The sequence below is a fragment of the Crocodylus siamensis genome, chromosome 1 (assembly GCF_052110815.1).
Source record: "Crocodylus siamensis isolate JL-2025a chromosome 1, ASM5211081v1, whole genome shotgun sequence".
Lineage (NCBI taxonomy): Eukaryota > Metazoa > Chordata > Crocodylia > Crocodylidae > Crocodylus > Crocodylus siamensis.
The window spans coordinates 210,943,552-210,956,317 of record NC_143395.1 but is presented as its reverse complement, the minus strand read 5'-3'; the positions used below and the strand labels follow the sequence as shown (position 1 = coordinate 210,956,317).

Below are 12,766 nucleotides of genomic sequence, written 5' to 3'. Positions count from 1 at the left end.
ATGTCGGAAGAGGGGCGGGCAGGTTCCGGCCCCGGCTGGGTTGGGGAGTGATTAGGTGTCGGACACTTCCGGTGCCCTTCTCCTTCCGTGCTCGCAGCAGCAGCTGCGTGGGGTCAGGTCCCGGGCCAGAGATCGTGACCGTGCAACCTTCGTGTGCCCGCAGCGCCGCCTCCCCCACATGGACCAGAGCCTGAAAGACCTGGTGGGCCGCCTGCCCTCGGGCCCGCGCGGCGTGACCACCGCCCTCAAGCTGCTGGTGGGCGCCGGCGCCGTCGCCTACGGGGTGCGCGAGTCCGTTTTCACCGGTGAGTCCCGGTCCCGCGGCCCCCCCCCACCCCTCAGCGCCCCGCTGTGCTGCGCTGCGCTGCTCACCGCGTGTCCCGCTCTGTCCCCGCAGTGGAGGGCGGGCAGCGCGCCATCTTCTTCAACCGCATCGGGGGCGTGCAGCCCGACACCATCCTGTCCGAGGGGCTACACTTCAGGTACCCGTGGGGGGGTTGGTTGTCTGTCTGTCTGCGCCTCTGTTTGACCCGGGTTCCCTGGTTCTGCGGGCTGGGTGGGACCCCAGGTTCCCGGGCTGGGAGTGAGTTTGGGGCCTCAAAGCTTGGCCCAGACCCCAGTAGTTGGTCCTCCCCAGTCCCCCTCCTGGGATAGCTGGGCCATGCTCTGCCAAGGAGCTGCTGCACCTGCACCCAGCTACTGGCTCCTGCGGGGTTGGGGGGGGGCATCATGCACACAAGAGGGCCCTGGGCATACCGGGCCCAGGGGAAGAGGTTTTTTCTTCGTTCTGTTAAACAAGAGCAGAGCCTTTCCCAGTCACAAGGTTGTTTACCTTAAGAAAAGGAGAAATGTAAAGTTTCCACATACCAACACCTCTGGGTGGGTGCAGGATTAGTATCGAAGGCATTTCCAGCTCCCTTCCTCCAGAGCCCGCGTCCTTTGGTCTCCTTACCATGCCTTAATGAGGTAGAGGAGTGTCTTTATCCACCTCTTACAGCTGGAGCATGGAGGCACAGAAAAACAGAAGTGACTTGCTAGAGATCACGGGAAATGTCTCCGTTGAAGGAGGAGTACCTGTTTGGGTCTTCAGAGTTGTGGGCTACTACCTGGAGCACATGGTCATCTTCATCTTCTCCAGTGTCATTCAGTTCTTTAGCTTACTGTACATACAAGCTCTGTGTGATTTCCTCTTACTTCACCAGCTGCTTTTCTTTTCATGTAACATGTAACATTTCTCTATACAGAATTCCCTGGTTTCAGTATCCGGTAATTTATGATATCCGGGCTCGACCCCGAAAAATCTCCTCTCCAACAGGTTCCAAAGGTGAGGCCTTTTGCTTGGGCAGGACAGGGGAAGGGATCTGGCCCTCGGCCTATTTTTTGGAGAACAAGAGTGGCGAATCTGTAGCATGAGTGCCACAAGTAGCACAGGCAGCTGCCTCTGGGTGGGGCACACAACAGATCATGGAGAGACAGGCAGCACAGCAGCAGGTAGGGAAGGAAGCAGAAAGCAGAGCAAGAGATTAGACAGGGAGCACAGAGAACAGAGCAGAAAGCAGAGCAGGCAGGAGAAAAGGATTAAAGTGGCTATCAGGGAGGTTGCGGGGCTAATTTGAGGCATGCCTACCGAAAAAAGGTCGGCTTCTACTGGAGTAGAACATAAAGCTTTTCCATACGTCAGGATTGTGAGGTCTTGGTAAGGCAGTGTGTGGGGAGGACTCAAGTACTTGGATTGGGACAGCTGGTCAGAAGCAGGAGGCCCTGGCAGAACGGAGCCTGGGACTGGAGTCCTGGGGTGATGTGCAGAGCCTGCAGGACTTGCGAGCTATGGGGTGGCTATGGCTGTGCATCCTTACTGGCTTTCTCCTCTTAGATCTACAAATGGTGAACATTTCTTTGCGTGTCCTTTCACGGCCCAATGCTGCGGAGCTGCCCAGCATGTATCAGCGCTTAGGACTGGATTATGAGGAACGGGTCTTACCTTCCATTGTCAACGAGGTGCTCAAAAGCGTGGTGGCCAAGTTCAATGCTTCTCAACTCATCACTCAGAGAGCGCAGGTCTGTTTACTTTGCTATGGTGAGGGCTTGGGTGCACAAAAAGGACAGAGCTGAGAATGTGGAAGGTTTGGTCTTTTGACTCCGAAGACCAGGATTACTTTCCTGCTGGGCACAAAGCTGGCAAATGTTGAGACATCTTGAATGACTTTTGTTTAACACTAAGAAGGAGCCTGTGTTTGTGTTATGTTTGATGCTACCCCCATAGGGAGATGGAGAAGTTAAAGTTAGATGCTTGGGAAGAAGATTTGAGGTCAAGTGGTACAGGAAGACTGAACAGTGAGGCCTACCACTTCTAGCTGAGCAAGATGCTACACCTCAGGAAAAATGATCAAAAGTAGGAGTACAAAATGTTGGTGACCACTGGGTGGATGGCAGCACTGTGGAGCAGGATCCTCAGTTGATCGCAGGCTCAGTACTAGTCTGCAGTGTGCTGCAGCTGTAAAAAAAAAAAAAAAAAAAAAAACTAATATAATTTTGTGTTGCATCGGGGGGTGGTGTTTGATGCAAGCTGTGGGAGGTGATGGTGTCCCTTTTACTTAGCACTGATTAGGTCTCATCTACAGCAGTGGCCAGCAACCTCTTTCAGGCCATGGGCTAGAACAACCTAGTGCTGATCTGACATGCACCAGGTGGCTTTGGTGGTGGGAAGGGGGTTCCCTATTCCCCTGCCAGAGCCACACAGCTGGGAGCTGTGCCTTTCTTGCTGCTCTTCTCTCAACCCCCTGCTCCCCAGCTGTCGTGCAAGCACAGTTTCTACCTGGAAGAGAGCTGCACTAGAGTTGGGGAGCTGGAAGCTATTTCTGCTTCTCCCCTGCCCCCCATCCCCATGCAGGTCTCCTCCTCCAGCTGGCAGCTGTGCTTACACCACACACTTGGGGAGGGGGGCATAGCTGGGAGCGGGGCATAGCTGGGAGAAGTGGCGTAGTCACAGCTCTCCTGCTCCAGTACACCTCCTTGTTGCTCAGCTTCAGCATGGGGACAGCACAGGCAAAACACTGCAGCTCCACAGGCCAGAACCAATGGCTGACCTCTGTTGTAGTGTGTGCAGCTTTGGGTTTCACATTTTTACAAAGAACATGGAGAAGTTAAGAGATGGCCCAGAAGCAGGTGACAAAAATGATAAAAGATAGATGGCAAGCCACACAAGGAGAAGCTGAAATAAGTAGGTATATCCAGCTTGCAGTAAAGATGATTAAGATGGGATGTGATAGCAGGGAGAATATTTTTTTGTTGCTACAGAAAGCAGGGTGTGGTCCAGTGGTTTAAAGTTGCAGCAAAGTAGGTTTAGCTTGCATACTAGGAAGAACTCCTTCACTGTTAGAGCAACGAGGCAGTGGAATCAACTGAATAGAGAAGTCATGGAATCTCCATCTTCGGAGGCTTTCAAGAGCAGGTTGGATAAGCTGGGTCAGGGACGATTTAGGAGTAGACCTGCCTAAAGCAGGGGTGGGCAAAATGGCAGATTTGGCCAGCAGCTGGACTCCATTTCCCAGCAGCCCCTGCCCACATTGCTGTGGCTGCTTTCCATGGACCCCAGGAGTGGCAGAGCCAGGGTTTCTGTGGATACCAGCCCCAGCAGCACTGGTAGGGGAGGCAGCTGGGTGAGGAGCTGCCCCGTTGCACACCTTGCCAGCTCTGCTGGGGCCAGTCTCCGTGGAAGATCTAGCCCCACATTGTCACAGCTCTGTTGTTCCTGGGGCCTTCATAGAAACTGGCCTGCAGCGACATGAGTAGGGACTGTTGGGAAGTGGAGTCCACCACGGGCTGGACTTTGCCAGTCCCTGCTTAGAGTATGCTGTACAAAGTTGGAAGCCCAAGTACCATTTACAATCCCTGGTTGGATGTGGGATCACAAGAGATCTGTAGCCTAGAACAAGGTAGATATTGTGCTCAGCAGCAGGAGAATGAAGCAGAGTTTGACAACCAGTGCAGTTACAAAAAAAGATTAAAGTAAGGATATGTTTATGGAGGGACTATGAAAAGGTAGAAAAGGGAGTTCAGTCTGTCTGCTTAGAGGGTGTGACTTACACAGCTGTGCTTGCTGTCCTGTCACCAGGCTGCTGAGTGAAATGGAGGGTGATTTTTTTTCGATACATCTGGGCTTTACTGATTTGCAGGGTGGATTTAATTTAAATCCAATAGATTTAAATCATAATTTAAATAATCAACTTAAATCACTGGTCAGGAAGTCTCAGTCATTGTTAAATGATTTACAGTGGCACTTCCGAGTCTGTCAGGGAGCGTGCTGTCCCCTCGTGCCCCCTCAGCTTGGTGACTGGTGCCTGCTGGGTCTGTGGGGGGACTGGGGTTCCCCTGCAGCTAATCGCAAGCCAGGGGGAGGCACAGGGTGGGGCCCAGCATGTTTCCCAACAGACCCAGAAATGGACCAGAAGTACTTCTGGTCCACTTCTGGGTTTGCTGCCCACATGGAGGGCCCCCCCGACACTCCCGTGGGATGCTCCATGCACCCCAGCATCGCAGCATTCACAAGCCATGCCGGCTGCCTCAGGGTAGGTAGAAAAAGCTTTTAAAGCTGTGTCTATCTCCGAATCGCTGATTCTCTGAATTGGCATCAAATCTTTAGATTTGGATTTGTTCCAAATCAACAAATTGAATCACTGTTGGCCAAATCTGAATTGAATAGGGCCCACTTCACACACCCCTAGTAATTAAACCCTGGGGCTCCTTGCCACAGAATGTTGAGGCTAAGAACTTCCCAAGACAAAAGCAGTCACCCATGTAAGTGACCACTTCAGAGTATGTAGGGTTGTTACAACAAGGATTTTTGTTACTAAACCTCACACTTTGGAGTTCAAGCCAACTTCTAACCATTAAAGAAGAGGATGAGACCTAATGTAGAGAGTGGATTGTTCTGCCATCTGCCTGCTCACAGGATGTTATGGCTTCCTCCAGAGCAGCTGTGTCTGGCTGTTGTCAAATAAGATGCCAGAGTATGGACTCTCAAGCCAGGTCCAATATGGTGGTTACTAGGTTCTGCGCAGAAGTGCTGCAGCGCTCAACAACCCCTTTCCTATCGCTCAGGATACTGAAGTGGGAAGCCTGAGAAATGAACTGTAGCTCTGGAGGAAAATGATTCCTGAGGTATGGTTCTTGCTGCCCTTCATCCTTGCTCACCTTCATTGCAGGTGTCTCTGCTTATCCGCCGGGAGCTGACAGAGCGAGCCAAGGATTTCAGCCTCATTCTGGATGATGTGGCTATCACGGAGCTGAGTTTTAGCCGAGAGTACACAGCAGCTGTGGAGGCCAAGCAAGTTGGTGAGTTGATCCTGCCCTGAGCACTCCCTAACCCATAGCAAGGGGGCAACTGCTATGGAGTGTTGAATCCTGTGATTTTTGCATCTCAGGTGAAACTTGGAGTCTTGCTGAGGCCCCTTGCCACAAGCAGCACCTTGTTATTTTTCTTTTGAAATAAGGGAAGTTCTCTCATCTAATGTTGCATGAATAAAGCTACAAAGTCAGAGCCTAGCCAGCCTGTAGAACTTGGGTATTTCATGGGCAGCCTCTGCAGGTGTTTGGCCATAGGGCCCAGAGCAGAAACTACTGTGTACTCACAGCTGTGGAGAATTGGCTCCTTCAGCTGCAGAATAGCACCTCCTGTAATTGGGCTGTGACTGTGCCAGGAGAGTCCAGTAGAAACGCATGATAGAGTCCCAGAGTGAGAGGCTGGCAGTGCAATTAAAGATCAGTTCTGGATAGGGTCCCAAAGCCAGGTCACAGAGCGCCTTGGGGTTTATGAACCTCAGTGGGTGGACTGTTACAAATGGTGCCCTCATAGGAGGGATGGGACCCATGAAGTGGGTATTCCCCACAGTCCTGATGTTCTTGGCATTTTCCTCCCAAGCCCAACAAGAGGCACAGCGAGCCCAGTTCCTGGTGGAGAAAGCCAAGCAGGAACAGAAGCAGAAGATTGTCCAGGCAGAGGGAGAAGCCACTGCTGCAAAGATGATATCCTTCTTCTGGGTGTGGCTGGTGCTGAGGCATAGCAATTCTAAGAATCTGTTCCCACTCCTGGCCCCTGCCATGCAAATGTGCAAAGATATGGGGTGAGTGGAAGGTAAATGTGACCCATTTTCTCCTGTTACTTGTTCTTCTGCCTTGGGCAAAGTATGAGGCATGTATTCACTGACCTGCCATCTGGGTGGGTGAAGGTGTGGAGTTTCCATTTGCCACTGTAAGGCATTTGATCTGTAGATGTGGCCCCACAGAATTGAATAGGGATCCTGTCTGTGCCCTTGACTTGGATGAGGTATGGGTGCAGCCAGGCAGAAAGTCAAAGGTCAACTGACAGTGTTATTTCTCAGAAAACCTCATGATGGGTTTAGACGATAGTCTCTTAGCAAGTTTCCCCTTAACTTGGTGCGTCTCTCACCTTGGTGAAGCGCTGAGCAAGAACCCAGGCTACATCAAGTTGCGTAAGATCCGCGCTGCACAGAATATCTCCAAGACGGTGAGTTCATTGGCTGGAGGAACCCCCTTCCCTTAGCCATTTGTGCCCCCTTATCCATTCCAGAGGCCATGTGATGAGTCCAAGGCGAATGTGACATGCCTTCCCCTAACTGTTGCTCCTTTCCTGCCCTTCCCAACCAGGGTGAGGGTTTTCTGTAGTGATCTGTAATCTTGGCAGGGGCTAAGAGATAGTATCCCCCTGTTGTAAACACAGGTCTATATCAAACCCCAGCACCCCATGCCTGGTCGCAGTCACCCAGAATCCCCGGTATCTTGCGGCCTAGGACAAGGGGGCATATACCGACCTGTCTGAAGGTTAATGGTCAACAAGCTGGGGAAGAGACAGAATGAGCACACTCAGGAATCTGATGGCGTTGGATTGGAGACCTGGGGCAAGGAGTTTAGCCATGTCCATAATCAAGTTGTACTCGTTCAGTTTAGGTGCTCATAAACCAATACAGAACACACATGCATGTGTATGTTTACATTCAGATCCATTATGTACTTCACCTACTTTGGTTTAACTGAACCTAATTTTGTACTGAATTATTTATTCAATACAATATATTGTATTGAATAAATCAATACAGGCTGGTTTAAATCAGGCTGGGAATCATCATGCAGATACTTTAATCAGTTCTAAGTTGGCTTAAATACAGACTAAAATTAAATTTTTGGCAGTCCTTGAATATCAGCAAAACCTCAAAGGCACCTTTAACACCTCATCCCTTCCTTGTGCTGATGGAGCTGTGAGCAAGAAGCCAGGCTGCATTCAACACCTCTCTCTGGGGTAGTTTGAGATAGCAGAGTAGTTTCACTCCTTCCACCCTTCAGGCAGACTTGCTTACACTGTGGCTTCTCCTGTCCTCATCTCTGTCCCTTCCAGCTTGCTACATCACAGAATCGTGTGTATCTCACAGCTGATAACTTAGTGCTGAACCTACAAGATGTGGATTTCACCAGGTAAGGGTGGCTTGAAGAGGATCCTGGATAGCCACCACAAATGGCTTCTCCTGCCCCTTCTCTTTGAAGGGCCTTTTGGAAGCTTTCATTCTCTCTTTGCTCATGTAGGGGTCAATCACCAGGGATGACCCTTAGAATCCTGTCCCCCATTGACTGGGCTGAGCCCAGAGTGGTTGGGTTGGGTGAGGTCTCAGGGTTCAGGTCACACTCAGTCTAATTATTTTTCTTTTCACATCTCTCCCTTTGCTGCTGCTGCTGCTCCTGATCTTCAGAGGAAGGTAGGGTACAAAGAACTTTGTTTGTACATGGTTTCCTATGTGTGGGGTTATGCAGGCTGGTGGGCATTGCAGGGCAGCAGGGAGTGCTAGACTGCGTGGACAAGGATGAGCTGATTTGAGGTTTAAGGTTTGCTGATCTGAGATTTGAGCAGCATAGGTTTAATTCCCTGCTTATCAGCAGACTTTGTGTGACCTTGGGCAAGTTGCTTAACCCTTCTGCTTCTGTCCTGCCTGTAAAATTCCAGTGGTAGGACACGGCAGCCTCTCAGGGGTGCTATAGGGATACATGCAAGTTGCTCTGTGTGCTAGAAAGGTGGGGCAGTGCAAATGACAAGAAGTGGCAGGCTTTGTGAGGAGTACAGAGTAGTAAATGAGCATCCTCAGTCATACAGTGTAGGTTGGGACCAGGGTGTCAGGCGATGGATAGAGATGATATTGGGAACATGGGTGGGAGGGGATGGGGTGGAGGTGCTTTCTCCTTGCAGGCTTCCTTTCCCTCCTCTTTGCTACCAGCATTATGATTACCTCACAGGCCAAGTGGGCTGAACGCCTCCGACCCCAAGTGCAGGGAAGGGATCTTACTGTGTTGTCCTGCCCCAGGGCAGCTGTCCCCAAGCTTGCTGGGCAGGACCAGTCCAGCTGCAGTTGGCCTTCAGTGCCCAGTTGAAGACGTAGAGCTGGGACCTGGGAGCCAAGACTCCCAGGTTAACATTTCGTTTAGACGCTGCTGAGATTTGTGGCCTCTTAAGTGCTTGTCCCTGCTTTGCCTTTTATGGGTTGAATTTCTGCCTGTCCTGGGCGGTTCACAGGGCTTTGCAGGAAGTGCTGATTAGCTAGGACTGAAGGGTGGCTTCTGGAATACTCATTAGTGTGTTATTAGGGTCTGGATCCAGTCTGAAATGCCTACCATCTGATGTATGTGTCCCCCAGCCTGAACTGTCTTGTTTCTGTTTCCTCTCCATCAGCGACAGCCTCATAGGCAAGCAGATAAAGAAGTAAAGCGGCTAGAACCATCCAGAAGCATTTACACTGACTGGCAGAGCGAGGCCTGCAAGCAGTCATGATGATCTTCCCCACTCCCTACCCCAACGTTCCCCCTTACTGGGGCCCTATAATTTGATTGCCCTATCACATTGAATTCTCAGTTCAGTAGCCAAGTGAGGGGATTCCCAGTTCCCCACTCCCTCTGTATTAACCAGCTCTACCATTAAGCCAGCCTAGTGATAAACCTAATCCGCATCTTACTTGGTTACTGAAGAAGATTCATGTGGTGGTGAGACCAGTGGAGCTGATATAAGTCCTGGCAGACTTGCCATCTTTGTCAGCACGTGGATTTTTATAGGTCTGAAATCAGAACTGTTCCTGCAACACCCACATGTCTTTATATCATAGCACCAGTGCCTGGTTCTCTTTCCAATGAGTCTCTGATCACTTTTCTCCAACTGAGGGGAAAATGAGCTGCCCAACTCATGAATGGATGGCTTGGGGGCTTCTCTCATGGCTGGAATCTCTATCTGTGCAACTTTATCCACTCAGTTTATAAAAAAAATAAAATAAAATTGTGAATCTACTGATGTGTAGCAGGTGCATTCAGTCAGAAAATGGGCTCTGGGCTTGGGGAAGTGGAATCAGAGTGTTGGGACTGGTTGGAGGAAAGGGAGAATGAAACCCTCATTCCTCTAGAGAAGGTGGTTGGTGTTTGGGAAGGGAGGGGCAGGGCACATAATTTGTGTTCTGGTAGGAGGTGAAAGGAGCGAAGTGTGCATGTTTGCAGAGGTGGGAAGGTGATTGTCCAACTACTCTAGTCCTGGCTTTTTCCCCAGTGTTGGTCATTCTGGGGAGCGACTTGTTCAATCCTGCAGTGTCTGTTTGCTGTGACAATGGAAGTATTGCTTTTTTTAACCTTAAACAGTACTATTGTAAACTAGAGCCCTGCTGGCTGGTGATAGGACAGCCCATCTTTTATGCAAGTTCCTGGGTGAAAGGCTTGGTTGAGCCAGTCCCATACACCAGTAGTTCAGCTGAAGGTGAAAGGTTACTGCTATGATGAGTGGTATGGACAGTGTCTTCACCAGACAATATTTAGGGGGCTGGGATTTCATCATGCAACATTGGCTCAGGCACCATCTTTTGAAGCAGAACTGGCTCTGTTCTGGGCTGTAGCATGACCCCACTCCCAATAAAGCCACTAGCAAATACTGGAGGGAGATGCAGTGGCCCTAGCAGTGAAACCAATGAAGGTTGGCTTCCTTTTCAGGCCCTACCAGGCAGAACCTTCCATCCTCACTTTGCACGGCTTTGCTAACAATGCTAAAACTTGCTGTTTTCTAGGATGCCAGTGCTGCCATACCACAGTACACAGACTGGGGAAGCTAGTGGGAGTTGATAGTTCAGTGGCTTAAGCAAGGTCTACCCTGCAGCCTATCATCCATCCTGTGGATGGGGCAACTCAGACTGCCTTAGCCTTTCCCCTCTTGGACTACCAGTTCTAGATGAGGAGGTGCTGCTTGGCCCTGCAGCTCTGCTCCGCCTGTTACTGCAACAGCAAACTCCTAGCATGTGGCAGAGAGCTATCTGTTTCAGAGAGCTGTGGAAGTGATGGAGCTTTATCTGTGGATTTGGCTCTAACTCGAGGATGACCTGGTTGCACTGGGTTGGTGAGGCAACAATCATCACAATAGGACCAATAGTTGGTGAGGCGTTGGGAGGTACTGATCATAATAAGGTAATTCATGATGCTAAGGATACAAAGGCATAGGAACAGCAAAGCAAGGACACTGAACTTCAAAAGGGTGGAGTTTAGTAGAAACAAGCCAGGAATTGATGGATTAAAAGAAAAAGTCTAAGCTGTTTCTTAAGGACACATTGGAAGCACTACATCAAACTGTTACAACATGGAAAGATCAGAGGAACTGCAAGCGACCAGTGTGCTACACAAGGAACTTATTTACAATCTGGAGAGCTATTTATGGGCAATGCAAGAAAGGGCCAGTTACTGAAGACATGCAAAGGCATTATATGTAAGTATAGGGATAAAAGTCTTGAAGGCAAAGGCAAAAACCAAGGAACCAAGAGCAAAGAGAAGAAATTCTTTTAATGGGGAAAAAGATTAAGTATATTCTTGGTCAGCAATTCAATAAAGAAAGTGAAACATGAACAAAAGCCTCAAAGAAACAGCATAGGCGCTCAAGCCTATTTTGCTCAATCTGAACATAAGGCTAACCTAAAAGAATTGCAATGTAAATGGAGGAGGAGAAAGGGCTGTAGCTCATGATAGGTAAAGCAGGCCTCAAGAAACTCATTCACACTTGACAAATGACAAGATGCTCAAGTCATCTCAGAGCCAGTATTAATTGGATGCAAATGCTTGGATTATAGACAGAGAAAGTCCCAGAGGCCTGGAGAAGGGTAGATGTAGGACCTACTTTTTATAACAGAAGGAAAAGGAAGCCCTGAGGTGTTATAGATCAGTCAGGCTGACTCCAATACCTGCAATTACTAGAGCAAATCAGAGTACTGTTTATTTGTAAACATATAGGTTGATGGGTGCTCTCTAGCAGCCAAGGCCAGATCAATGTGATCCTGAATGGGAGAGCAAGACTCTTCAGCCAACCTGAGTGATTTCTAGGTACCACCAGGAGCCACGGGTGCACCCCTGCGAAAGTTCCTAGCATTACCTGTCACCAGTGTCCAATGCTTCAGAAGAAGTCCATCATGAGTCCAAGTGCAGCTTGGCTGGAGTTTAGTGCCACATGCACAGTGTGCCTAGGCTGTGTGCCGCCCTCACTGCTCTGGTGCACTACCATGGGAAGGGGAGAAGTGCATGTTACTTGAGCCCTCTGAGTGCTATGGGGCAGTGCTGCTATAAGCTCTCTTCCTTCGGCTACCTCATAGGTCATGTTGAATATAGCACCATTTCTGTGGGTTTCTAACTTCATTTTTAAGCAAACATCATTGTCAGATGTGGCATCAATTCACAAAAAATGCACAAGGAGCAGGGTATAAAATATAGTTCTTGGAGGTGAGAGCTGTGTTGCCACCCTCCTTGCAGTGTTTGGCACACAAGTAAATGCCTTTGGGGAGCAAAAGAATGTTCAGCATAGGAGCAGTCTCCTATCACATGGCATCACCATCATATGCTGCCACCTCATGAGTAGCTCCAGTTATTGTCGTCTTTGCTTAATATTCCAGGCATCCGCTGGTCCCATGTGTGTGACATTATCAAAGTTTGACTGCATTTGCAATCCCCATGTTGGGCCACAGGGGTACCTTATGTTGGGTCTGGATTTAGGACCCACAGGCCTTGCTCCAGAGGGGGGGAACCTACCCTCAGACTGACCACAACCTTTCCATTTGATACTAGGCAAATTTATGGATGCACAGTGATAACAGAAAAGAAGCAATACAAACAATTCTCTTCATCTACCAAATCCTAGGGCTGTCATCAGAGCCAGACTACTGGCCAGGATGCAGCCTTTTGCTCTGGGGCCTTGTTAGCTGGTGCCACTTTATCTAGTGTTATGGAACAGTGTGGGACATGCTCCCGTTTTCCAGGCTATGTGTCCTTGTTGGCCTTGGAAGCAGACAGACTGTCTAATACAAGGCTGTGTAAAACTGTGACTGTCTGACCCAGGCAATCAACTCCTGCTGCCCATCCTGAACCATTCTAATACATATATACCTATAAGCCAATTCCCAAAAAACAAACCTTTAAATACCATTCTTAAGCCATCACCTTGCACTGTGGTAGGTATTTAGTACTCCCCGGCTTCACAGCTGTTGCTGGTTGCCTCTTGGGGCCAGGCAAGATCCCTCTCCCGCCCCCCAAGTGACTACTATGGCTTATAGGGTGAGATGTCACATGGCTCCTGAAGCCCTGGCATGCTGGCCCCAGCTGGAGCAGCAATATGGAAATGCTCCTCCAGGTACTTCGAATGTTAGCAGCTCCTGACTACAGGGTATTGCTCATCTATTCAGGGTTAGACCAGTGGCTACATCTG

The 12,766-nt window shown here is 49.6% G+C and overlaps 1 protein-coding gene and 1 non-coding gene across 2 annotated transcripts; both read left to right on the top strand.

Annotated features, from left to right (window-relative positions):
• The first annotated feature begins 40 nt into the window (after window positions 1–40).
• PHB2 (prohibitin 2) lies at window positions 41–9,336 on the top strand. Its single transcript, XM_090055526.1, has 8 exons — window positions 41–305; window positions 398–482; window positions 1,245–1,324; window positions 1,874–2,058; window positions 5,205–5,334; window positions 5,921–6,024; window positions 6,449–6,526; window positions 7,412–9,336. Exons 1-8 carry the CDS (start codon window positions 179–181, stop codon window positions 7,490–7,492), a joined length of 870 nt encoding a protein of 289 aa, XP_089911652.1. The 5' UTR covers window positions 41–178; the 3' UTR covers window positions 7,493–9,336.
• Window positions 6,593–6,896, top strand: LOC149874044 (small nucleolar RNA U89). The gene has a single exon (XR_016440129.1). It is a non-coding gene; the product is annotated as a small nucleolar RNA U89 (small nucleolar RNA).
• Window positions 9,337–12,766: the final 3,430 nt, after the last annotated feature.

Excerpts from the sequence above, each read along its gene's own strand:
- PHB2 (XM_090055526.1), top strand. The coding sequence starts at position 179 with ATGGACCAGAGCCTGAAAGACCTGGTGGGCCGCCTGCCCTCGGGCCCG. Across the intron at positions 306-397 it reads GCGCGAGTCCGTTTTCACCG|TGGAGGGCGGGCAGCGCGCC; the intron begins GTGAGTCCCGGT and ends CTGTCCCCGCAG. Across the intron at positions 2,059-5,204 it reads TCATCACTCAGAGAGCGCAG|GTGTCTCTGCTTATCCGCCG; the intron begins GTCTGTTTACTT and ends CCTTCATTGCAG.